We start from the raw sequence: 26,613 nt of genomic DNA, 5'->3' as shown, positions 1-26,613 counted from the left end.
GGATTATCATTATCCTCCTGGGTTTCATCATGCGGTTTCAGCTGTACTTACACTCAGAAGTGACGGATGTGACAACAGTCACTAAATTGACGATCACTATAGCAGCAGGCCCTTGCTTATCTTCAGCTTATCAGGCGATTTTTGTAAGAGTGACCTTTCTGACATTCTTTAGAAGCTTCAGAGTTATCCAGAACAATCTATATTTCTTTTTGTTGTGTGTGTGTGGTCGCTGCATGTATGTTCGATGTTTTGCCTGCCGTGTCTCCAATCTGGAGTACCAAGCTGCTTCTCTACAAGAGAGTATCTGTGCAAGAACTGGATGACAAAAACTCGGTGGGGTTTCCCCACCAACCCATATAACGGAAAGCTCATGCAGCGCCATTACCTCTTCTTCTTTGTGGCTGTCTTAGCCATTTTTTTTACGAAGAAAAACTGAGGAGGAGAGAGAGGGAAAGGAATGGAAGCCGGGGCTGTGACAGAGTTGCAGTCACCAGAGGGCTTATTCACAACTCCATCAGTATACAGAATGTAGATTTTTTTTTTTTTTTTCTGCTCTGGTTCAAAAGAGGCTGTGAATCCTGAGGACAGAAAAACTCATTGTCTCCAAGTGTGGCTCAGATCTGAATCGTGTCAGTGTGAAGATTTGAACTTTTGCCTTTTTATGTGGCCATGCAAGGAAACACTAAAATTCCTTTAGAGTAAGAGTAGAATTTGGATGACTTCTACATTTTGATTGATGCAAAAGTTAACTGCAAAGATGTTTTTGTAACTCTTTGGATTAGTTCATTCAGTCACTTTATTAGAGGAATCTTCAGTTGGTGTTGATTTTGGCTTCCCGGTGGACAAAGCAGTACATCCACCATCTTTGCTGATGTTGTCAGTTCCATGTGTATGGAGTATTTCTAACACAAACATCTCATACTACTCTCTTTTAATAGTTACATTTACCACTCGAGAATCTTTTTTTTTTAAGGCTGTTTCTTCAGTGTTTTCTTATCAACTGACACGTACACTGCAGTAGTAGTGAAAAATAATCAATCTTTTGCTGATGATCTTGTCTGCTTTTGAATGTCATAAAGAGATACAAATATTCATTTAAGTCCGTTTAAAAACCACCTCAAACTCGTCACAGGAATATATATACCAGAAAATCCAGATAATCAGTTTCTCAAATGTCAATATTCACAATAATATAATATATTATTGTGTAATAATGTTTTTCTTATTCATTTAATAATAATATTACTCTAAATATCGTTCTTCTTTAAATAAAACAAACGGATGTTAGAGACTTTTGGGATTTTTTTTATTTTCTGACACTCTAATTTTATGACTCATTATTAATTAGTAAAAGAAAAAGAAAATTCACAGAGAAATTCAGAATGAAAATAATCGTAAATGTGTTCTATTCTTAGCACACATTTACAAGACTTCTCCGTTCTGATCAACCTAACTTCTGGAGAAGAGATATGGCTACCTTTTAAATGTGCCATAATCTCATTTTATTAAATAAATAGAGATATGATTTTTTTTTTCTTCTTTATTGCTCTTTTGTCTCTTCAGTGAGAGGCATTGGCCACCAGGATGGATGGCCCCTATTAGTCACACTCGTCCCTCTTCTTGTTGAATCCAAGGTTAAAGACGAGGAGGAACTCTTTGCAGAATCACTTCCTCTCCTCTTTTTTTTTTTATATTGCTCTTTTGAGTCTCAGAATACCTGAATTGATTCACCCTAGTTTGCCGCATGTGACAAAGGGAAAAAAAAAAAAAAAGGAACACCCACTGATTTGTCTCGCACTGCAACCTGAGAGCTTCTAGGGGAAAGAGCGAGTCAGAGGATGAGCGGATAATGATACAGAGCTGGAATGTCATTATCTATATTTGACTCTGCTTCTGTTATTCCTCATGATTAGAGGGATATGCACTTATTTCCCCCCCTTTTTTTTTAATTTTGCTGCTCAAAGGTTATGTCGCGTGCCTTGGCTCAGTTTATTTTACACACACTGCTATGCTATCAGGCAGAAGCCATCCAGTCATTTAACCCTTTAATATCAGGACAGTAGGGAGACTTGGAGCTACTGACTGGGGCATTCAAACACTGATAAAATGTGTTCTGTCTCTGCCTCTGCCTCTGACGCTTCCTCTTCACACTTTCTTCACAAGCTCTGAAATCCATTGGCCACCTTTTTTTTTTTTTTTGAGATATTACCCATTAGCATTCTAAGAGCTTTTCTTCTCTCATATGTTCCAGGTGTGTAGGTCGGTGAGGCCATTATAGTATCCACCAAGATGGTTGCCTTGTCGCTGAAGATCTGCGTGCGCCAGTGCAATGTGGTGAAGACGATGCAGTTCGAACCATCCACGCCGGTGTACGACGCGTGCAGAATCATCAGAGAGAGAGTCCCCGAAGCCCAGACAGGACAAGGTTGGTTGGTGCATGACTCAGAAAATGCAAATGACGTCACGGAAAAAAATCTATAGGCGTCCACATTTGCATGCTCTGTTTGTGTGTTTCAGCGTCAGATTACGGCCTCTTCCTGTCTGATGACGACCCGCGGAAAGGAATCTGGCTCGAGTCTGGAAGAACCCTGGATTACTACATGCTGCGAAACGGAGTAAGATTAAGTCGTGTAGAGCTGTCAGTGTAACTTATCATCTCCCAAAGTGATTAACATTTTCCGAGGGGAGTCCTGAGATATAGTTTCCTCGCCGCTCGCTGGTAGTGGATGTATTTGACTTTCATTGCGTTGCTCATCCGGTGGCGGATGTCATTGAACTTCCTCTCCGGTTTCTGCAGGATGTCTTGGAGTATAAGAAGAAACAAAGGCCGCAAAGGATCAAGATGCTGGACGGTGCGGTGAAAACCATCATGGTGGACGACTCCAAAACAGTCGGGGAGCTGCTTGTCACTATATGCAGTAGAATAGGTATGAGATAGTCCTGCTGCTATGAATCTTGCCCATTGCCATTTGCCCAACGCTTAAATTATTCATCCTCTATGTTATTTTTAGTCCAAGTCGTATAGCTTGATTCCATACTGAATAACGTTATGTTACTGTGGTATTTTATTCTAGTAAATCCAGCATTTATGAGGCATGTTGGTGCATTCATGTATTCTTGATAAAGCCCTAATCACCTTTTGTTCAGGGCACGTCGGGCGTGATTTATCAAGCACCAACAAGCTTGGATAAATGCTAAAGTGTTCCTCATAAGTAAGCGCTAGACAGTGCCTTCTTCTCAGAATGTGTTGCTATCATGCCCAATTGAGAGTGGAGGAGAGGGATGTGTGCCTTCCAGATAAATTTATTGGAAAAATGTTTGTTTGGAGTGGGTCTCTCTGCTTGGCTTCTTCTCCTCCTTGTCTTCCATTTTTTGTTCGCCTGGCTCTGCTCCAGCTTTGCTCGACTCCTGTTTCAAAGCAGAGTGAAAGAGATAAAAAAAAAAAAAAAGGGAGTGCAAGAGAATTGCAGAGAGAATTTCTCTATTATGGCACTAAGTCACTGTGCCTGTGTGAGGTCTCTCCTCCTCTGAGAATACCCTGGCTTACTTTTCTGTTTCCCTTTTCAGGAATCACCAACTATGAAGAGTACTCACTCATTCAGGAGGTGGCGGAGGACAAAAAGGAGGATGGAATGGGGACGCTAAAGAAAGACAGAACGCTGCTACGGGATGAGAGGAAGATGGAAAAGCTCAAAGCCAAACTGCACACAGACGATGACTGTGAGTGTGAGATTGTAAAATTCCTGCGGTTGATATCTTGATGACTTTGTGCTTTTTTTCATGTTTTCACAGTAATGATTTTTGACTCTACTTCATCATGTGGACGTAATCACTTAAGTCTGATTTATTGACAGAACAAATCAAAAGTTATTAAGGAAATTACCACAGCTATCTTTCCCTAAAGGACAGCAGTTCAATTTTAAAACATTTGAATCTAAAATTCTGCCTCCAATTTTAGATAATCAGTATTTTTATTTCCGTCTCAGTATTAAAAAATAAAAAGACATGTTCATACACTTTCAAGATTCCCCCTTCCCAGTGGGGAAGACGGTTCATTGAAACATCCTAAGGATCAGACGGACAATCTGCTGGTTAATGTCCCCCTCAGTATCCTCCTCTGCTTCCATCTTTGTAACGTGAAAGTCTGTTCACTTCAGGCCGTGTGATAACGCGCTGTGTGTATTGATTGGACAGTGAACTGGCTCGACCACAGCAGGACGTTCCGAGAGCAGGGAGTGGAGGAAAGCGAGACTCTGCTGCTCAGGAGAAAGTTCTTCTACTCGGATCAGAATGTGGACTCGAGGGACCCTGTCCAGCTTAACCTGCTCTATGTTCAGGTAAACCAGTTACACACACACACACACACACACACACACACCTTTATGCTACTGCAGCAAAAAGCAGAGGAGAGGAAGAATGACCTTCTGTACTCGCACATATTTTTGCTGTTACAGCCTAACTTGCAAAATAGGTCACGAGGAAGCTTGGATAAAAAAGGAAACTGCAATTTGTTGTGTGTATCGCTCTTTTATTTTAGGATGGATTTAAGCAGAAATATTCATAGGTGTCATTGGTCTAACCTTTGACCTGTTCCTAAGTGTGAGTTGCTCTTTTACTGAAATGTGTCAGAAGAATCTTTAGCTACTTCATGCTCCATGATGTCCAATGGCTACTTATTTACTTCAAACATTTGATGCTAGGGAGTGAACACACGCAGGTCATTGAGAGCAATGTCAGTTCATTCTAACATTGTATTTCATAAAATACAAAACAGTGACTGAAGCCTGTATAATAACAATAATAATAATAATAATACTTTATTTGTGTAGCACTTTTCTATACAAGTACCAAAGTGCTTTACAACAGAAAATAAAAGCAGAGAGACAATTAAAGCAACAGGCAGAGCGTAAACAAGCAGACAACAAAATCAGACTAATCAATCAAAACTAAGAACAATTACCGAAATCACAGAGTAAAAGCATTTTTATAAAACAATGTCTTGAGTAGGGATGTAAAACAAGGGACTGAATCTGCAAGTATCTGAATGATCGTGCTTCAGAGTGACACCATTACACTTAGGGAGCACATTTTACAATTAATAATAATATCCCTTTCTACATCCGATTGAATTTATTAACCTGTCCAGCGAGATGGCAAAGGATTTTGCTTCTTAATTTCGACTTAGAGAAGCAATGATTTCTTTTACTTGTTGGTGTCCATTCTTTCATGGTCTGTAATGATGATCAGTGACAAACCAGAAAACGAAATCTCGACTTCTAAAATTCTGTTCCTAAATACTTCCCTCTTAGTCGCTTGAGGGTGGGATAACCATCTCATTTCAGGGGGTTTTTCAGAGGCGCTGAGTTAATCAGTATCTAAACACTTGCAGATTCTCCTGCATTAAGCACATCTGGTTGCAGAGACTTATTATTCAGCGTGTGTGTGTTTATTAAGTCTCTGTCTTACCATGAGTATCTATTTGTTTATGCTTCATGGCGCTCGTTGTACCAGTTTTGCAAACTGAGGGCCTGCTGGCACCAGAGGGTTCCCTGAGGGGGGTCAGCTGGGTCCGGTACTACACTAGTCGAGGTTTGCTCAGTGCACAGATCACAGATCCCTCTCGCCTGGGGAGGAGAACTCCCTACTGGCACCTGGACTGAAACAGTGAGTGTGAGGAGTTTGCTAACACACACTTGTAGATAGATGTAGAGTTCCCCGTTGTGGGATAAATAAAGGATTATCTAATCTTATCTTATGAAGAGTGCTGCAAATGGTTGATATATTGATACATAACTAGCAGGGGTGTTTCATGCCCTCCCACTCAAAAGCTCTGCAGAAACAGCACTCAGAGATATTTATATACATACATATATACAATGTCTGAAATATGTATAGTTGTTCAACGCTGACTCCTCTGCTGCTGCGTTGGGAGTTCCTGAATATGTTCATAAAAGACATCCATCCACCCACCCTCCCAGCTGCTCTCCTCCCTCCTATCTGTCTATTCTTGTTTTTACCTCTTTTTGTTTTTTTCTCACCCTCTGTTTCCTTCCCTTCCAGCTCGCCTGTCTCCACTCCCTCTACATCTCCTACACATTCTGACATAATCGCACTCATCCCCACCCTGTTACTCTGGCACACATCACAGCACAGCGCACATCATGCTCTCCTCTCAACACACACTCATATTTCCTTTCACAGTAACAACCCCGCCCTCGCCTCCGCCTCTTTTTGCCTTTTTTTTTTTTTTCCCTGCCCTTCCCCATCCATCTCTCCCTTGTTCTCTCTCTCTCTCTCTCTATGTCATACACAGAGACTCTTCACATGGCCGTGGCGCTAATTTGTCCCTGTGTTAAAAATGCCAAAAGAGGGGTCTTAAACAGAGTGGATTAAACCCCAGGCTTTTCTTCCTCTACCTTCTTCTTTTCTTTTTTCATGTTTTTTTTTTTTTTTTCACACACAGCTTGTTACACCCTCATTTTCCCTCTCTAGCATCCTTCATCTTTCACATTTCCTGTAATTGTCAGAAACTCTGCAGTATCCTGTAATTGGATTCAGATTGTTCCGATGATGACATTATTGCTGGCATTTATTTGACAGAGCAACCCTGCGAATCGGTGATGATCTCAAATGTTTATTAATGATCTGTAGCTTCCATGAATCCAAACTCACCCACCCTTCCACCTACACGCACACACACACACACACACACACACACACACACACACACACATACACACACACACACACACACACAAACATACATGGACACATATGGAAGCTCTGCCAGTAACAGACAAATCTGTTTTACTACTCGGCCACTCCCTCCCTGTCATGTTTTTGCATTTAGACCAGGATGAACAAATGCAGCAATATGGTATCACCCTGTTTTTTTTTTGTGCTTTTACTTGTGTTTACTTGCCTGATTCCAAAAGTATAATATTTGCAAAATTAAGGTTTTTTTTTCATGTATTCAATATATATGAATGTAAGCAGCCACCTGCTATCCTGCAGATTGTAACATTATTTGATCAGATTCATTTTAATTTTCTTTGTTATGTTAGGGTTTCTGATAGACGTTGAAGGGCTTGTGTAGCATTTTATCTTAGTTGGAGAATCAATTCAGAGAAATTGATGTGAAAGAAAGATCCAATGTTGCATTTGAACCAAAGCCAGGTCAGGTTTGGAACTGTTGCTAAAAAAAAGGATGGATCCAACAGGATGTCCCAAAATCATTTTGTCAAACTAGATCACTTAGAGCGCACTACATTATCTTGGCCATGAAGCTGTTCAAGTCCCCTTACTCCTTGATTTATTAGCAAAACCTCCTGATCGAACACCGTGTGTGTTTAGTTGCTGTAGTGGATCCCTATGTCAGCATTTATTTTTAAGGCTGTATTTTATTCTCTGTGTGCTCTGCAGGGCGGTGGTGGACCAGTTGACCTCAGTGTTTTCAGCCTCTGGCTGTATGTGTCACAGCTTCTGATGTCTTGTGCTTCGCTTCCACTCATGCAGCACTATTAAAATGTCCTAGTACCAGCGCCTGTATCATTCTCCGTATCAGCCATGAGAAATTCAGAGTCTGTCTTTACTGGTTTTTTTTACATTGTTTTATTTTTATCAACTTTAACAAAGACAGAGGGTTTTTTTTACATGCCAAGTGTTCAAGTCTGATTTTGGTTTTGATCATGTGAAGCAAAAGAGTTACCATTTCTGGCAATCATCTGTTTCCTCTGTGCAGCTGTGTGACTATCAGCTATCACATAAATACAGCTATTCTGACTGGAAATGAACCTCTTGTATGCATGATTCCTACAAGCTAGTATCCAGGTGGTTGAACATCTTTGTGACAAACTCTCATTTCTGCTTTAATTTCAAATGCGCGTATACACTTGAAGGAGAGCACGTTTGTATTTCTGGCCACTTTGAATTTTCTGCTGATTGTTGGCGCTCTAATTACCAGTAGTGGAAGAGGAAGACAACAACCAATGAAGCATATCTTTGCATCATTTTTTTAATTATTTAGGGTGTCAGCTGTCATTACAGAAGCGCTCTCAGTATTATTGGATTTTCTGAATTTGCAAAACTGAAGGTTTCTGTCCAACAGTCTCTTTTTTCAGAGTGCTCCAGCACCATATTAACATATTCAAACATATAACCAGGATTTACCAGAAACCATTTTAACAACATGCTGTATTACTGTAGATTTTAGAAATGTGTTAACATTGGTTTAGATAGCAGAGTAGCAGTGATTTAAATATAATCTACCTGTTTGACAGCATGTACACGTAATGTGATCCCACACTGAGGCCTATGTTTTGTGTCAAAACAAATGAAGCCCTCTGATAAAATCAAAACCTCTGAACCATCAAAACGGGTCTGACTTTAAAATCTAAACTTTTTCAACTTGTATTGTGAAATGAGATACTGGGAATGATGGTAATACAAACGTCTTTTGAACAGGGTGTACCAGAGTGAAAGGCATGTGTGAGGGCTAATTTTAGAGTGCCTTTTTGTATTCGGTGCGAGCGTATGCACTCCACTGTGATAGCACTGGGGAAAGGCCTTGATTGTGAGTGGAGGAGATTGTTGTTCTTATTAAGCAGTAAGCTGCTGCTTAGTTTTTCATCGATGTAATGGGACATAAGACTGAGCCGAGTCCAGGGCTGCGTGCTGATATGCTAATGCTAAAAGCACTGATGGGGCTATTCTCACTGATAGCAAGGCCTCTCAGCTTCTGGAGCCATTACATTTCCAGCAGTGAACTAGAAAGAGGAAGTGAGAGAGGGTAGAGAGAGAGAGAGAGAGAGAGAGGCAGAGTTGACTGCCCCCTGGAGAAAACAGCACACACTGACATCCATTTGAAAGATGTCAACAATGGCTTCTCCCTTTCCATCCACCTAAATGCTGACGACGATGTCGACGGCCTGACTGAAAAAAGCAGTGAAACATAAGTGATGTCTCGGCAGCACCAAATAGGAAAAACAACCTCCATTCCATTACTTAGCAACATATTGAGAGCCGTTCTGTAATGCAGATGGGATCCTGTGAACGCTGATGCATTCCTCTAATGTTTCTCTCGTTTTAATAACACGTAATGTGGCTGTGATGACGAATAGCCCGAGCCGCTACACCTGAAAGCCTGCTGAATGGCTTTTATTGTCACAAACAAATCTTAGTTGTCTCTCCTGTGTGGATAAGTCTCAGTTTGTGATGTCCCTGCTCTGGAAATATACTCACTCATTCAGAGATCCTCTGTGAAGCTTTGCTGCGTTCAAAGTACACAAGTGGAGTGCTCATTACGGAGCTGTGTTGGCTGAATTCTGGATGACTCTCATGCCTTTGTAGTCTTGTGCTTCAAACTTACTCCGCACCACCCCCTCTCCTACACCCACCCCTCTCATCATGTCTCCTCCAGGCGAGGGATGATATATTGAACGGATCCCACCCTGTCTCCTTTGATAAGGCCTGTGAGTTCGCAGGGATCCAGGCTCAGATCCAGTTCGGACCCCACGTGGAGCACAAACACAAACCTGGATTCTTGGAGTAAGCTTTTTTTCCTTTTCCAAACCATGCATTCAACACATTTACAGCGACACTTCACTGTGTGTCCGTGTGGTCTCCAGTTGTTAAGCTCATAACTGTCCATGTCCAGTGGTTTTCGTCAGGCTGTTGCCTCAGGGATTTCCTCCAGTGGAAAGCTCAGGGGTGATGTCAGCTGTGACAACTGTTTTCTGATATGCAGGCAGTAGGGCAAGAGTGACCTCATATGTTGAGGTATGTTGACTGAAAAAGGAAATGCCTGTAGCTCAAAAGGGTAACCGTGTCAAATTGTCACTTTCCTCCATAGCCTGAAGGAGTTCCTACCTAAAGAGTACATCAAGCAGAGAGGGTCGGAGAAGAAAATATTCCAAGTATGTACATGACATTGCTCAAAAGTTGCATTTAAAGAAAATAATATGTTTCAGACTGTGGACTCTGCCTTTTGGAACTATAGTCTCTGTTGAGACATAAGTGGACAAAAATACAACATAATTACATTACATTACATCATTCAACGTGTCATGATGTCAGATGTGTTGGAGGTGTAACTGCTGTTGTTTGTCCAGGATCATAAAAACTGTGGAGAGATGACGGAAATTGAAGCAAAAGTGAAGTATGTGAAGCTTGCCAGGTCGCTGCAGACATACGGAGTGTCCTTCTTCCTGGTCAAGGTAAGAACATAAAACAAGAAAATGTAAAAGTTAATTCATGGGAAAAACCATCGTCACAAATTCATTTCAAATATGACATTTTAAACATTTATTTTTTTGGCTTTTTGTGCCTTTGTTGGAGAGAAAGGACAGTGGATAGAAATGGAAATCAGGGGGAGAGAGAGTGGGGAATGACATGCGGGAAAGGAGCCACAGGTTGGATTCAAACCCGGGCCGCCCGCGTTGAGGACTATAGCCTCCATATATGGGACGCGCGCACTAACCACTGCGCCACCAGCGCCCCAATATGACATTTTAAGCTGCACAAACAATGTGCTCCAACAAAAAACCTAATATGTCTACCCTTAAGGATGATTATAACCATTTATTGTTCTTTTAACTTCATTCTACTCAACAAGTTTAATGTATGAGGTCCTCACAGTGCAGTGACAGTTTTTGAAGAGGTCAAATATGTGAAGAAACACAAACAGTCAGATGATCAAGCAGGTTTGCAAACAAGCCACAAGGATAGACAACTTATTAGGAGAAAACGAGGCTAATTACCAAAGTTAACGACCGACTTCCTGGTTCATGTTGGACCTACCATGCTCACATTGGTAGGATTACTGATGGTTTATGGCTCTGAATAAAGGAGTGAGTTATCTGGCTCATCTGACCTCTCTTGTTTCTTTCTATGCTTAACTTTGATTTAGTGATGTTGACATTTTTGTAGACTGCAACACATATTTCAAATTATACTGCAACTGCTATATCTGATCCAACAACGGAAATATGAAATGAAAATAAAAATGTCCCATTTGATTTATCAAGCAGTGTCAATTTAAGGATGACGCAGCTTTGAGAAAACAGACACGGAACCGGTTACGCTTCTGCGCTAATGAGCGGTGCTGTGATGGGCTGCTCTGATGAGTCCCACTATCCAGTCTTATCGTGAGCTTCAGGGTGCAAGCTCGCACTCTGACGCCGTTCAGCTGCACACTGAATGCTGTGAAATACTTGTGACAAAAGCAATTCTGTCCTGTTCTGGTATGGCGAGCACAAAAGTGGAATGGAAGTGCAGCAAACGAGTGCGGGATGAAGTCACACGAGCAGGTATCATAGGCGCTCTCTGACAGCAGCCCATTTGGTGCGTAACATGCAGAGGAGAGGGGAAAGAGGAAGAGTGCAATTGTCTGCTGAGGTCTTAATGGACGCTAAATGGAAGTTTGGCTCTGGAGTTAAAGCAGAGTGCAGGGTCAAGATTTTCTTTGTGTGCCAGCGTGTGAATGAAGAGTGTGTGTGTGTGTGTGTGCTTCTACAAGTACAGAAACTGTCTGTGTTTATGAGGAGGCGCTGTGATGGAGATTTCAAGACCCTGTTAAATAATTCACTCTAGTTGCACTCTCGTCTTGACGCTAGCAAAGCAAAAGTGCAGACCTGTCTTCGTTGAAGGAAGCCTCAGAGTATATTGTGACCGTCCAGTGTTCTTCCGTCAGTCATTTAGTCTATCGCTGTAAACTTTACAGGTATGGAAATAACCCGCCATGGGAAGTTCATTAGACTGCACGTGTGTGTTTGCTGCTGCCATGCGTGCAGGTATGCACAATATAAAGCCCCCTTTCTATTGTAATCTTTTGCACGAGACGATTTTCCCCCACTAATGATCAGGGTAAAACAGTTTAGAATAATATAAATCCCAGCTGCACACTTAAGATTAGAAAATCAAACTTCCTGCTTGAATGCAACCTTCATGACTATGACGTTCAAGTAAAATAACCTGGAACAATGTGGGTTTTTAATAAACCTTTTGTTTCAGGCTATCAGGATCCCTGGTATAATGTTATCTGTCCTTGTGTTTAAGAGCCCTGAACCTCTGAGCTGTTCCACTTACTGGCCTTTATGCAGTCTCTTTCGAGCTCTCCTTTTATACTCAGTGATAGAAAGAAAAAAAAAACGCACAATAGCTCGAAACAGAAAATGTACGTCGACTCCCCCGTCTCTACAAACCACTTATTTTTTTGCGTCATCCTCTGCATCCGCGGAGGGGAGTGAAAGTGTGGGCTCAGTCTCTGAAGTGAGCTGTAATAGTTTTCCAGTGGGCAGAAAGTGGAGTGCACAGGAGCCGGTCAGGCAGAGCGCTTGTGGAAGCCCCATGCTGGTGTGCTGACAGTGACTAAAGCCTGTGGAGACCCGGTTCAATAAAGCAGCCGTTAAACAAGGCTGAACTCTGCTGGGTCACTTCACAGCTGCCCCTTCTCCGCCTCCATTTGGAGCTTAAAGCCACAGACACAGCGTGCGTATTACGACCTACCAGAACTGCACAACAAATCCTGCATTTGCACCTTCAATGAATCATCCGTGTGTAGGTGTTTAGCACCGACTTAGTGTTGTCTGATGTTGTCCTATCCAACAGGAAAAGATGAAGGGTAAAAATAAGCTGGTGCCACGGCTGCTGGGGATAACCAAAGAGTCAGTGATGCGAGTGGACGAGAAGACGAAGGATGTGGTGCAGGAGTGGCCGCTGACGACTGTGAAGAGATGGGCTGCCTCTCCCAAGAGCTTCACCCTGGTACTGTGTGGCTCCCTGCATCGGTCCCATGTTCTACACCGCTAATCCTGTGCACATATTCTTCGCTCACTGTGATTTACACAGCTCTGCATTACATTTTCAATCCCCCCTCCAAGTTTTCATTTTCCAACACAGAGTCCATTAAATATGTCTCGACCTCAGACTGCAATATTGAATGTTTTCAGAATGCCAGCCAGCTATTTTATCGGAGTTGAACAATAGATGCCCGGGGGAAGAATGCACAATATTTGGATGTATTATTTATCTGAAAGCTTCTGAACCAGCGGTTGGCAACAGTGCTGTCTGTTTTCCTCCCATATTGGAGAGGAGGCCTACATTTAAAGATTAATAGATTATGCAGATTTGAGGAAAAATACTCTACGGTATATTTGCCAACATTGATTCAAACTAAAAATATTCACCCTTACATTTCTGCATACTGCTTTGAAGTGAGTTATGAGATTCACCACATCTTATTTTTAATCAGCTCTTTAGAGGAATAGGATGTGCTGAGGAAGACAGACGCTTTTTTTTCTTTTTTATTGAGGGTAGAAATAATAAAGGTTTGCCGAGTTTATTTCACTTAAACTCAGTGAGTCCTTTTTTTTTTTTTTTTTTTCATCAGCAAGAAGAAGAATTTAAGACTTTAATTAGGTATAGATTGTTTCATCATTTTTAAATACATGTTAAAGTCACTTGGCCTAAATCTCTGCTGTCTTCAATGCGCCACAAAGGATTTCGGCGAGTACCAAGAGAGTTACTACTCGGTCCAGACCACAGAGGGAGAGCAGATATCCCAACTCATCGCTGGATACATTGACATCATTCTTAAGAAGGCAAGTCATAATGATTTAATGTAAAAACTTGACTTAAAGCAGCTCCCTGTATATCTTGTTCTCCGTGCATGAAGCCCACGCTGCTGATTTTGATGTCTGTTACTCTTCATTCAACAGAAACAGAGTAAGGACCGTTTTGGCCTTGAGGGAGATGAGGAATCCACCATGCTGGAGGAATCTGTGTCCCCGAAGAAGTGAGCATCACTCGTGTTTTATCTGTTGTATTTTCTTTCCCCGTGCAGGAGATGGCTGAAAACACTCCTGTTCAACAAGCGCAGTCGAGTTATTCTTCCTGAATTTCAACCTCGGTGTTAAATCGTGCATGTAATCACATTTCTCTGCCTGCTCTTTGTAGTACCTTGACCAGAAGTGATACTATGACTAAACACAAAATAGCACTTTGAACTATAAAAACTCAACACTGATGTTCTTGATATTCCGCTAGGCTCTAATTGCCTTGTTGTATTTGTGTTTATTTTTTGCTAAACACAAAACCTGCCTCAGGATAAAGCTAAAATTAACATTTGTAAATACAGATACCATGCAGGTCAAGCTACCAAACTCATTTGAAGCTATTTTATTTAGTAAATCTCATTTCTCACTTGCCATCCCTCCTGAGTACATCCTGTAGCTCCTATGTAGCTCTGTAATCGATGCATTAAAGGTGACGCTAATGTGCCAGGGCCTGGGAATGTGTTGTCACAGGAAATCCACATGGCTCCGGGTGAAACCACTCTCTGGCAGAATGGGGCATCATACTGCTGCTGCGTATGGCCCAATTGACTCATGTTGTGGTTCTCAGCACAAAAAACATAATTGCTGCCTCTCTAAACAAGCCATAATTAACCATTAGAGTCAGGAGCATCTGTTGAGCTGGGCATGAAAACAGACATCGCTCCGCACAATATTTTTCCTGACAATGCTCACTCAGTGTGGGAACATTTGTTAGCGTGATAACCGTTTTAATTATAATTTTGTGACAGTCGCGTTATCAGCTGGAGCAATGATCACAATTTAAAGAACCACTCTCAAGTAACGGAAAGAAAAATAGACGAATGTAAGACGACTCCATAAAACAGTATGCAAATTCAAATATTACTGAAAGCATTTTGGGACTATTTTGTAAAGTTTTCATAATTTATCTGACAATTTTTCAGGAGGATAGAACAACTCTTTTCTAGAGTTAAATGTGCATCTTCTTATCTCTCTCTCTCTCTTTCCTTTAAGATCCACAATTTTGCAGCAGCAGTTTAATCGAGTGGGTAGAGTGGAGCACGGCTCGGTGGCACTTCCAGGTATAATCCGCTCTGGGTCTATTGGTGGCCCCGACACCTTCAATATGGGCACGATGCCCTCTGCACAGCAGCAGATCACCACAGGGCAGATGCACAGAGGACACATGCCCCCACTGGTGAGTGAAAGCTTTCCCACTAGCAAGCAGCCATGGTGTACCAACTAATGTCATATTCCCATCGTGTCAGAATATTGTAATTATAGTCTGTTGGAAGTCAACCCTTGGTGCAGTTTTAAACACTGTTGTGGGGCGAAAAAGCAAAGGGGACGAGCAAATGTTCAACCTTGCTTTTATCCTAAATTGAAAACATTTTTACTATAAAGTAGTATCAAGGTTCATCATCCTTGCATTATGTTAAATTAAAAGGATTTGCAGCAATGTGTGAAAATGTGAATAAAAAAAGTCCCTCACTCTCACACTAAAACCCATCTGTCTCCTGCTGTTCATAGAAATGTGATTTCAGAAATGAATGCGTGACACTGTGGCAGCCTCTTTGGACACATACTGAATATTTAGATTGCTTTCGTTGAGTCATTTCCAGACTGTTTATTCTCTGTCGTTTCAGAGTCACGCCCAGCAGGCCCTCATGGGGACCATCAACAGCAGCATGCAGGCTGTGCAGCAGGCTCAGGCTGACCTGGGACATGTAGATAATCTGCCTCCGTTGGGCCATGACCTGGTATGTCTCCTTTTCAATTCCTGCATAGCTCTTAAAAACATTTGAGGACAGATGGCAAACATTGCTGAATGCATTACTCCTCCGCATCTTCCATCAGTTACAACAACTGCTGGAGTTTGTCTTTTACTCTCTGACATTACAGCCTCTGGCTTTACACGGCAAAGACAGATTATATAGAAATAATGATTTATAGCACAACAGAGTCCGGCATGTATCTCAGATATAATTAGGATGTCGAACTGACGGTAAATACTGAGGCTTTTTTTATGCTCAAGTGTTCCCGAAGCTGTAGGTGTTGTTCAGGCCCAGTCCTTTAATCCTGCATGAGGAAGTTTATAACAGCTGAAAATCACCCACTGTGATGAAAGCCAATTGCTCTCCTTCTCCTCCCTTCACCGAAAAGGCATCCAGAGTTTGGGTCCAGAACAAAGTGGATGAATCCAAACATGAAATCCACTCTCAGGTCGATGCCATCACCGCTGGAACGGCATCTGTGGTCAATCTCACTGCAGGTGAGCGCTCAGGGGAATACATACACAGCACTTTCATTTTTCTATCACCTCAGTTCCAGTTTATGAAGTCTAAACTGAACCAGGCTTAAAAGGAAATTGAAGTGATATAAGAAGATCTTGTTTATCTTTGCCTTATTGCTACCCCGAGGTGGCAATCACGACAATGTTTTCCAACTAACTGTTAAGAATTACTGAAAATGGGCTCCTATACATTTTTTTTTCTTATTGTAAATAAATATTGAAGTTGTTCCAGCCTTTAGTGAGGTTTTTATGTTATCTAATATATTATTCATTCATTTCCAATGTGCTCTGAATTTGAAACTCCAGTGGATGCGATGCATCAAAGTGGAAGATGAAGACGCACGGCAGAGTAGAAGCTTGTAATGACAACAATCTATTCTCTGCAGGTGAGCCCACGGAAACAGACTACACAGCAGTGGGCTGCGCAATCACCACCATCTCCTCCAACCTCACGGAGATGTCCAAGGGTGTCAAGCTCCTTGCGGCACTAATGGACGACGAGGTGGGCAGTGGACACAAGCTCATGGGCGCTGCCAGGATGCTGGCAGGAGCCGTGTCAGATCTGCTCAGATCTGTTGAGCCCGCAGCTGCCGAGGTGAGACGCCCACTGATTATTCTCCTGGCTTTGATTCAATCCTCCTTTGCGCCTCCCCAACCTCCTGCTTCTGTTTTTTTTTTGTCCAGTTCACAGTGAAGATAATTGATCCACAAGTCTCTTTTTAGACCATTCATGGAGTCATCTTTGTGAGAACAGGCCAGCGTAATGATTGTGATGATGTCATCCTTGTACAGCCCAGACAGACTGTGCTGACCGCGGCAGGAAGCATCGGACAAGCCAGCGGGGACCTGCTCCGTCACATGGGGGAGGGCGAGACCGACGAGAAGTTCCAGGTTGGACGCCGCCCACTCACTGTTTCTATGACACTGACGGCCAAACAGGAAGACACACACAGGCTCTCAGGACTTTAAAAAAATGTCAATACATGCTGAAATAATCATCTCAGGCTCTAATATTAGACTGTTATTTAATGTGCATCATATGACAACGTGTGAGGAGAGCTTTCGTGGAAAATGGGATTATAGTGTGTCAGAAAGTCTGTTTGAGGCTTTCACTATCTTTTCTACCACATGAAAAGCGATGTTTTCTATTAGCTTTTCTATCTACAATTTATTCAGCTCCTTAGATTCCTCATCGCTTTCCGTCCCTTGCTTAAATCAGTTTTCTTGTTTAACTGCTGTTAGTCTTTGTGCCACAACTCACACTTCATCAACTGAACAAATGGAGCTGAAAACATTGACTCTCACTGCTCCCTTCAGTCGCATGTGCGCAGCTGTGCTGTGTTTCAGTGAAGGACGTTGATTAATATGTTGCAGGACACTCTGATGAATCTTGCCAAAGCAGTGGCCAATGCAGCTGCTATGTTGGTCCTGAAGGCCAAGAACGTGGCCCAGGTGGCCGAGGACACCGTACTGCAGAACCGGGTGATCGCAGCTGCCACTCAGTGTGCCCTGTCCACCTCACAGCTGGTGGCATGCACCAAGGTACTGATCTAAAACTTGCTCTTTTTTGCAGTAGCCAAGTTGGTAAAGGACAAACCAACAGGCAGGAAATACATCCAGACAAAAGTGATGGCACTGGATGATTTAGTTTTGTTTCAGCTCATTAATGTAAATGTGCTATATTTGAATATTTTCTTTAAGTTAGAGCAAGGGCGTTACATCATATTTTACACATAATGAAGGAATTGTTTAGCTAAAATCAATCGATAAAAGTTTCATGTGATGCTTGAAGGTCTGTATTCTTTTGTAATCCATCTGACTTCGAGCCAATGATTTTGTGTAACGCAGGTGGTGAGCCCGACCATCAGCTCCCCAGTGTGCCAGGAGCAGCTTGTCGAGGCTGGAAAGCTGGTGGACCGCTCTGTGGAAACCTGTGTAAAGGCGTGCCGCTCGGCCAGTGACGACGGCGAGCTGCTGAAACAAGTGGGGGCGGCAGCTGGCGTGGTGAGCCAGGCCCTCAGCGACCTGCTGCAGCATGTCCGCCACTACGCCAGCTGCGGCGAGCCCATCGGACGCTACGACCAGGCCACCGACACCATCATGAACGTGACGGAGAACATTTTCACCTCCATGGGGGATGCTGGTGAGTACAGAGAGAATGCAATGGAAAGTGTTTGGTGTCTCTTTTAGTTGATTCCAAATTCCTTACTCCAACGAAAGGAAAAAGAGTAAAAGAATCAGGTGATCTTTAATGAATACCTGCTTTGACTTCATGTGTTTTGACAGCACAAAAGTGCCTTAAGATATTTTTGTCCATGTTTAGTGATCTAAAAAGTCTTTTGAGACTTTTTTCAAAGCTCATTCTGTTTGTTATGGTTTAAGACATGAGGCTGAAGAATTTCCAAACCCAGCCAATCCTCAAGGGGTTGTAGGAAACATGTCATCCAAAACCACTACAGAGCTCTGAATCTGGTCTCAATCAGCATCAGGGAGGCTTTGAAACTTGAACGGAAACACATGACCTGGGCATTTTTGGAAGGGCAAACTTTTTACCTTCTATAAATCAACAAAAAAAAAAAGGAAAAGCGTTGCTATACCTCAGCCCTCAGAGCTCCTTCTACAGAAAGTGTATTGGTTGGTTCCCAAGGCCATTGGATGTAGGTTGTAAAGCACCTGGGTGTATTGTCTCTCACAGTCTTCTCTGGGTGAGCTATTTCAAGCTGCAGGTGGGTGTTTGGGAAACTCAGCTTTTTATAGCAGGTGTGTGGGGAGATGTTGCATATATTTCAAAGACTTGTATTTGTGTAAGAGAGGGTGACTCACAGGAAACCTTCAGCTATGAAAGTCAGGGGGTGAAAACAATGATGAGATGCTGCAGGACAAGGACAATACAGACATTTCTTTGTGATGCACAAAGATAGAATGATATGATACCGTCAGAGTATTTGAAGGACTTATTCATATTAACTCTAGCCAGAGGATTTTTCATCAACTAGCTATTATAGCTTTATTTTGTAGGTATTCAAATCACCATATTAGCCAAAAAATAAGTTTCCAGTCGAAACTGAGCTACTAAAAAATATATTATTTCTGTATAAACATCTATTTTTTGTTTTGCAGTATACATTTATCTGTGAGAGACTGTATAATTTGAGTTGTGAATGTAATTATAAAGTGTCTCTGTATTGTTCACTGGTTGATTTGGATTTTTGCAATCATCTTCCTTTTCGTACTTAACGAGCGTCTGTATTGGTGAACAGGCGAGATGGTGCGTCAGGCCAGAGTGTTAGCTCAGGCCACCTCTGACTTGGTCAATGCCATGAGATCTGATGCAGAGGCAGAAGTTGATGTCGACAACTCCAAGAAACTTCTGGCTGCAGCCAAACTCCTGGCTGACGCCACGGCTCGGATGGTGGAGGCTGCGAAGGTGAGACTGTAACAGGTTACTCTTAGAATTTAATGCAACAATTTGATTGTTAGCTAAGGGATTATACTAGTCATGTTATTTATTTTTAAAAAAAAATACAGATGACATATTTCTAACAAGTTAAACCACATTAAAAACAATCACTTTGATCCAGCACTGTTGAGCGATTTCTCTCTATCGGCACTGCCATGACGTTCTTGTGCCATGTTGAAAGATTAACTGAACTGAGTCGCTTTCTTTTCATTGCATACACATTTTGGCATTACTGCATGCACAAGCAGCCCGCATGATTTCACATCCGAAATGAAAGGGTGCAGCGTCAGTGGCTCTTAATAAGCCCCTGGCACTGTCGAGCAGGATATTATCATATGTGAAATACTCCGAAAAGTGAAATGTTGCTCATGGCACGTTAGATGCTTTTTGATCTGGGACACATTAATCACCACACACCACTGCCATTATCAAAGAGGAAGTGAGAATATCGCACTGATGGTTTCCCTGGAAACCGTCAGAAAAGCAGACAGAGCTAAATACATATTTGCATCTATTGTACCGTATGTATAATCACAGTGGCTCGTCTTTCTTTGCTATTGTCTGATCGCTATTGTTAATTTCTGTCTGTGTGTGTGTCATGGTCATATTTGTGTTGATGTGTGTATGCATGTCTGTTTTTGTGCATTCAGGGGGCGGCTGCCTACCCAGAGAATGAGGACCAACAGCAGAGGCTCAGAGAGGCGGCTGAGGGGCTACGTGTGGCCACGAATGCTGCGGCTCAGAACGCAATAAAGAAAAAACTGGTCAACAGGCTGGAGGTCAGTCATTGGAGCCAACATGTTCTTATCTGTGTGTGTGTTCACCTTGAGGTGTCACATAAATATTTAATTTCCCATGTTTCTTTCTGTAGGATAAATATTTTAGAAAATAGGTAGAAATAAATGGACAGTTTAGACATTAGCCTGACAGATAGCTTATAATGGAATGCCTCTGCATCCATTTGTTCAAATACAGCCCATTTAGTATAGAGTTATTTCTCTTTTCCTGTAGGAGGGAGCTTTAAATCCCATCAGCACTGTGAGTGAACTATCAAAGTGTAAAGATCTGCGTTTAGCCTTTGGTATCAGTTTACCCCTAATGACTCGCCCCTCTCTCTACTCCAGAGCTCTAAATGTTCAATTTCCCAGGCCCTTAAACTATGCACTGCCCAGGGCTGGTATCAGCCCGGTATCAGACATACATTATGTGCTTTCCTGCTTCAGATGGTCACAGTAAGGGTGCTAATGGTTGCATCCATCATAGATATGTGTGAGGCAAAGAAGACCAAAGTTCTGCAAGTGTGCATGTTGAAATGATCATATTTAGTCCCCATCAAAACAGCCTTATTGTTAGCTGTTGTCTCCTACCACACAGCTGCTATGGAAGTATAAATCATGTTTTTTAAGTTAATGTAGTATTCCACATATGAGAGTTGAAGCTACATTAGTTAGAAAATGTTATTTCAACGTTTCATGTCAATTCTACTTCTACTTGTTTTCCCATCAGTACACTGTTATCATGTTTCCTGACTTTCTTGTTTCATCCTCCCCTCCTCATCCACTCAACAAGGAATGTCTCCTCTCGTCCTCTGTTTTCAATCCTGTCATGACTTCAAAGCTAGCCTTGTGTCTGTGAATTAATGTGAGCTGAGTGGTATATATTTAGTCGTGTCTTTTTGGAAACACAGCAAAAATAAAGTGAAGTTGCTGCTCTTCTTTGAAAACATTTATTTTGTGAGCCCTTTAACATTGATTAAAACAATGAGTAGGTAGATAGCTTTATTATTCACTGATATAGAGTACTGAAGAACACAACATAGTGCTGCACAGAACAAAACTAAATGTACTCAAAGCCAGCGGGTACTTCCCTTCTTTTTATCTAAATGATTTCCATTTGTGTCTCCTGTACAGATAGCCGCTAAGCAGGCGGCGGCTGCTGCTACACAGACCATCGCAGCTGCCCAGAATGCTGCTGCCTCCAACAAAAATACGGTCTCGCACCAACAACTCGTGCATAGCTGCAAGGTACAGTCATGTGCGCTCTCTCTCTCTCTCTCATGTACACATTTTGAATTTGAATTGTCATAAACCGTGCAGGCTTGAGTGATCTCGGCAGCACATTTTCTCTTCATTCAGTCATGATGAAGTGCATATAAAGCACTAAGAATCTGTGTGTTTAAATGCAGGCAGTAGCAGATAGCATTCCCCAGTTGGTGCAGGGGATGAGGAGCAGCCAGGCCCAACCCGAGGAGCTCGGTGCACAGCTTGCCCTCATCATGGCCAGCCAGGGCTTCTTACAGGTGACAGCCTTTCACCGCCACGCAGATAACTGCTTAAACATTTTTTAAGCAAAGCAAACAGAAAATGAGGTGTGGTTTTTTTTTTTTTTTGTGCCATCATTTTTTTCAGCCTGGAAGTAAGATGGTGACTTCAGCTAAGTCAGCAGTCCCAACAGTGGCTGACCAGGCTGCTGCCATGCAACTGGGCCAGTGTGCTAAGAATTTGGCTACCTGCCTGGCAGAGCTCAGGACTGCAACCCAGAAGGTATCTATACAAAAGAGTATCAGATATAGCGAGATTCATCTAATGGATGAAGGCAATTCATTCATTTCTTTTGTTAAATTAAGTGCTTTGATCTCCTTCAGAGATGTGAAGCACAGCATATAGGCTGGCCTTGTGGTATAATAGCTTGGTGTATATGAGAATGATTTATTTGTGTGATTTGAAGGCTCATGAAGCCTGTGGTCCTCTGGAGATCGACTCGGCCCTCAAAACTGTTCAGACTCTCAAGAGTGAGCTTCAGGATGCCAAGATGTCTGTCATCGACAGCCAACTCAAGCCTCTTCCTGGGGAAACGGTCAGTACGCTGCAAATTGTACTGTCGAATCATTTTACTGTGCACACGGTGAGGACTTTTTTTAAAATTATAAATGTGATCTTTTATTTGTTTGTCTGGTGTTCAAACAGCTGGAGAAGTGTGCTCAAGATTTAGGAAGCACGTCTAAGGCTGTGGGCTCCTCCATGGCCCAGCTGCTCACGTGTGCTGCGCAGGGAAATGAACATTACACAGGTAAGCCAAATGTATTCTAGTTGTAACTGTCTGAATAAATAGTTGTGTGTAGAGTGGTAACATTTGCCTGATTTGATAGGTAAATATGAAAAGATTGCCGACTGTAATGTAATTGAAAAAGTAATTTCTTTCAGCAATATGCCAAGCTAGAATGTGAGGAAGTGGTGAACATTATATTAGTGCTATCACCTTTTCCTCACACTGAACCCCCCTGAATCCTGCATGGCTCAACTGTTTTGGCACAAACTTTGGCTCAAGTTGTTTTGTCAGGTGAAGAGGAGATAAAGACAGATAAGGGAAGGTATTTCTAACAATGGAGGCTTTGAGACAGAACTTTGTGCTGTGGCTCACGGTGCTGCTCACTACTCATTAATCTTATTTCCACTGGATATAAAATTCCATCAGCAAATGGCTCCACTTGGCTGCTTAATGCAATTTGACGCAATTTGCCCCTTTTTCTCGTCAGCTGCATGTGTGATATCTTAAGGGAACCTCCAATCAGGAGCAATTTTATATAAACTTATTTCTTTAAACAATGAGGGCATCTTACTATTACAGTTTGTTCTCAGTGTGGAACAGTGAACTTCATCCAGCTGATTTAAACAAAACTATGACAACTATATCAGCGGCTTGAATTACACATACCTCTGTGTGTGTGTGTGTGTGTGTGTGTGTGTGTATGTGTCAGTTCAGATTTGAACAAAAACATGATTATTTTTTCAATACACTCCAATGTGTAGATGCAAACTGCATATTTTTATGAGTATAATATTTTGAATGTGTAAAAAGGGCTCAACACAGATTGGGGGTTTTGGGGTCCGATAACAATATTATATAATATATATATTAATATAATATTATAATAAATCCGATACCGATGTAACGACAGATATATTTCTTGGATCAACTTTTCACCTTTTAGAGATAGATATAGATATGCACATTTAATGGTTTAATCCCTCAAATACAGTTATCAAACACTTGTGGAAAAGATAAACAGTATAGGGAAGACAAGATGGTCACTCACCTGGAAAGTAACTGGGCATGTACGTGCATCACCCCTCGACACTCTGGAGAGTGACGATGCTTTTTGTAATCCATGTAGCACACATTGCTGGTGATAGAGAGCTGCTAGTTTAATACAATGAAACTCTTATGAAATGAAGTAATATCGGCGATAAAATTAGCCGATACGACAGTCACTGGATATGCTAATATCAGCTGATATTATCGGCTGGCCGATTAATCGGTCAGGCTCTAATGTGCAAGCTCCATATTTATGCAGTTGACGTCTTTATGGGGCAGGAATGGAAATCCGTTACTTTAATTAAACTGATTTCATTTAGTTTGCTTCATGAAATCTTCTCTTTTTGTTGTTTTTCAGGTGTGGCTGCCAGAGAAACAGCGCAGGCTTTACGGACCTTGGCTCAAGCAGCCAGAGGAGTTGCAGCCAGCACCAGGGAGCCGCAGGCGTCGGCTGCGATGCTGGACTCAGCGCAGTACGTCATGGAGGGCTCGGCCATGCTAATCCACGAAGCCCATCAGGCCCTGGTTCATCCAGGGGATGCTGAGAGTCAGCAGAGACTGGCACAGGTAGCATAAACTGCTGGATGTAGCAATCACATTGTTCCTCTGAGCCCCACCATCCATCTCTCTCCTCTACTTATTTGTAAAAACATATTCTTTGGATAAGTGTTGCTATTTGGTCTCTATTCTGCCTCTTGCCTGGAATTGCGCTCTCTCTTTCGCTCTACCTCCCTCTCTCTCTCTCTCTCTCCCTCTCTCTCAGGAGAGCCAGAGTAAAACTGCTCATTCTCCTGCAGCCCTTCAGGGGAAAACATATTGTTTGACATATATCTGTGACAACAGCATACTTTAGTGACATGGATTACTGTGCACTGCTGTGAGCCCAATTTGCATCCGAGATGTTTTGCCCCTTATAGATTTGCTCTGGGATTTTCTATTATATCGGACATGACTAATGGCTGTCCATTGACAGAGTGATGTGTTGTGTTTCAGGTGGCCAAAGCAGTGTCACACTCCCTGAATAATTGTGTGAATTGCCTGCCAGGCCAGAAGGATGTTGACATGGCCCTCAGGAGCATCGGAGAGGCCAGTAAAAAGCTGCTGGTGGACATTGTGAGTCCTGATCGGGCTTTTCTTGATGATTTGTTGTAGTGTATATGTAATTACAATAAAACATGATACTGAAGACATACCGTACATTGAAATGCTGCCCCATAAGTGAACAGGTTATTTCCCTTTACCTTGATATTTGATGTGCACTACAGTCCGGCCTAAACGATGTGTCTCTTGCCTTTGAAGCTCCCTCTCTGCAGCAAGACATTCCAGGAGGCCCAGACTGATCTGAACCACACCGCAGCTGAACTCAACCACTCTGCAGGCGAGGTCGTCCACTCCTCTCGCGGTACGAGCAGCCAGCTGGCTGCGGCCTCAGGGAAGTTCAGCCAAGACTTTGATGAGTTCCTGGATGCTGGCATTGAAATGGCAGGACACACCCAAGTAGGTTTCACGATCATACAAACCCCTCCACAGTGCATCGAATCTGATCAGTGGTGAACCACTGTGACTAGTTTACGTCATGGAGAGGGACATTCAAACCTTTTATGGACACACACGAGTCTTTAATGCTGATTGGACCAGCTCTTATTTCTGTCGATTTATTACCCAATGCTATTTAAGTCACTTGTTAATTTGACTTTTTCATCAAATTCACTTAGGCAAATGATTGTCCCCATGAGCACTAACACAGTCAGATGTAATGAGATGGTGTGATGTTCTTGTTCTGGTTATTTTGCTCATTAATTTGGAAAGATCATCTGGGATTGGATTTGATGTAGCGTGACACCTGAGCTTTAATCAGGCTCAAAGAGGCCTGCAGAGTGAGGAAAGAAATGTAGCTGGTAGGGACACATTAAAAAACCTTCAATAGACTCCTTTATTCATCTAAAGCTGTCGCTAATACGGTAAATACTGGATATGTATTTGACTGCACAGCTCTGATATCCATCTATAAAAACATCCCCCGTATCTTTTTTTCTTTCTTCCCTTTGCAGAGTAAGGACGACCAGATCCAAGTCATTGGTAATCTGAAAAACATCTCCATGGCATCCAGTAAGTTGCTTCTGGCTGCCAAGTCTCTGTCTGTGGATCCAGGAGCAGCCAACGCTAAGAATCTTCTCGCTGTGGCAGCAAGGTGCGATAAGATGCATAGCACCTGGTTTATACCTGATATGCTCCTCACTTCTTTTTTTTTTCTGACACAAAATATGTCTGGATTGTTGGTTACCTGAACCATGTTGACATAAAATATGCCTCTAGAAAGTTGTGAAACATCTGATCTTATATTTAGATGCAAAATAAAAACTTCTCTCTGCCTTTCCTAAGCTGTGACTGTGAGGCATTGCTAGAGGGAGTATGAAACCTCCTCCTAGTGAGAAGCCAAGCAGCTTGTCCCGCAGGGCTTTGGGCCTGACTGACTTCTCTCTGTCTAATTAGGAAGATGGAAGCCTTGGCTTGAGCTTGTCTGTGCTCAGCAAGGCTGAACACAAACTCGAGACAATCTCGGCTCTCCTGTGTGCGTGTGTGTGTGAGCCCACCGCAGTGAGAGGCCAGCAGTGCCGTGCTTGAATAGTGGAGCTGAAAGCATGTGAGAGTCAGCGTGATTGAGCCCAGCGTGTGTGCGTGTGTGCGCATGCAGAGGACGCATGTGAGAGCTAAAGAGCCTGTGTGGCTTTCTGTGTGTTTCAGGGCGGTGACAGAGAGTATTAACCAGCTGATCACGATCTGTACGCAGCAAGCAGCAGGACAGAAAGAGTGCGACAACGCCTTGAGGGAGTTGGAGGTAGCCGCTCTCAGATACACTGAACCACACACAGATTCCCACAGAGCCTTCATTGTGGATGCACATTAAATTTAGAACATGAGTTAAAACTAGAGGGACACTCGTTGAACAGAGG

At 42.4% G+C, this 26,613-nt stretch overlaps 1 protein-coding gene across 2 annotated transcripts in view; it reads left to right on the top strand.

The window, feature by feature from the left end:
* tln2b (talin 2b) overlaps positions 1-26,613 on the top strand; it is a 76,128-nt gene that overhangs the window by 29,935 nt on the left and 19,580 nt on the right. Inside the window, exons 2-31 of one of the 2 annotated variants that reach the window (XM_061035379.1) lie at positions 2,252-2,425; positions 2,518-2,615; positions 2,798-2,927; positions 3,568-3,720; positions 4,195-4,337; positions 9,419-9,546; positions 9,851-9,914; positions 10,110-10,214; positions 12,607-12,762; positions 13,497-13,598; positions 13,716-13,792; positions 14,826-15,009; positions 15,458-15,571; positions 15,975-16,083; positions 16,491-16,699; positions 16,897-16,995; positions 17,479-17,646; positions 17,953-18,247; positions 19,365-19,531; positions 20,215-20,343; positions 21,475-21,588; positions 21,750-21,863; positions 21,973-22,107; positions 22,292-22,420; positions 22,531-22,633; positions 24,018-24,226; positions 24,653-24,772; positions 24,959-25,156; positions 25,711-25,850; positions 26,405-26,498. In XM_061035379.1, the coding sequence (XP_060891362.1) occupies positions 2,290-2,425; positions 2,518-2,615; positions 2,798-2,927; positions 3,568-3,720; positions 4,195-4,337; positions 9,419-9,546; positions 9,851-9,914; positions 10,110-10,214; positions 12,607-12,762; positions 13,497-13,598; positions 13,716-13,792; positions 14,826-15,009; positions 15,458-15,571; positions 15,975-16,083; positions 16,491-16,699; positions 16,897-16,995; positions 17,479-17,646; positions 17,953-18,247; positions 19,365-19,531; positions 20,215-20,343; positions 21,475-21,588; positions 21,750-21,863; positions 21,973-22,107; positions 22,292-22,420; positions 22,531-22,633; positions 24,018-24,226; positions 24,653-24,772; positions 24,959-25,156; positions 25,711-25,850; positions 26,405-26,498 (4,122 nt within the window). In that variant the 5' untranslated portion in view covers positions 2,252-2,289. Of the gene's footprint in view, positions 1-2,251; positions 2,426-2,517; positions 2,616-2,797; positions 2,928-3,567; positions 3,721-4,194; positions 4,338-9,418; positions 9,547-9,850; positions 9,915-10,109; positions 10,215-12,606; positions 12,763-13,496; positions 13,599-13,703; positions 13,793-14,825; positions 15,010-15,457; positions 15,572-15,974; positions 16,084-16,490; positions 16,700-16,896; positions 16,996-17,478; positions 17,647-17,952; positions 18,248-19,364; positions 19,532-20,214; positions 20,344-21,474; positions 21,589-21,749; positions 21,864-21,972; positions 22,108-22,291; positions 22,421-22,530; positions 22,634-24,017; positions 24,227-24,652; positions 24,773-24,958; positions 25,157-25,710; positions 25,851-26,404; positions 26,499-26,613 lie in introns of those variants that run through there. The other variant, XM_061035378.1, reaches the window with a different exon arrangement.

Source organism: Labrus mixtus, chromosome 4 (genome assembly GCF_963584025.1).
Source record: "Labrus mixtus chromosome 4, fLabMix1.1, whole genome shotgun sequence".
Classification (NCBI taxonomy): domain Eukaryota; kingdom Metazoa; phylum Chordata; class Actinopteri; order Labriformes; family Labridae; genus Labrus; species Labrus mixtus.
Note: the sequence above shows the minus strand (reverse complement) of the source record. Positions and strands in the feature narration are given on the sequence as shown.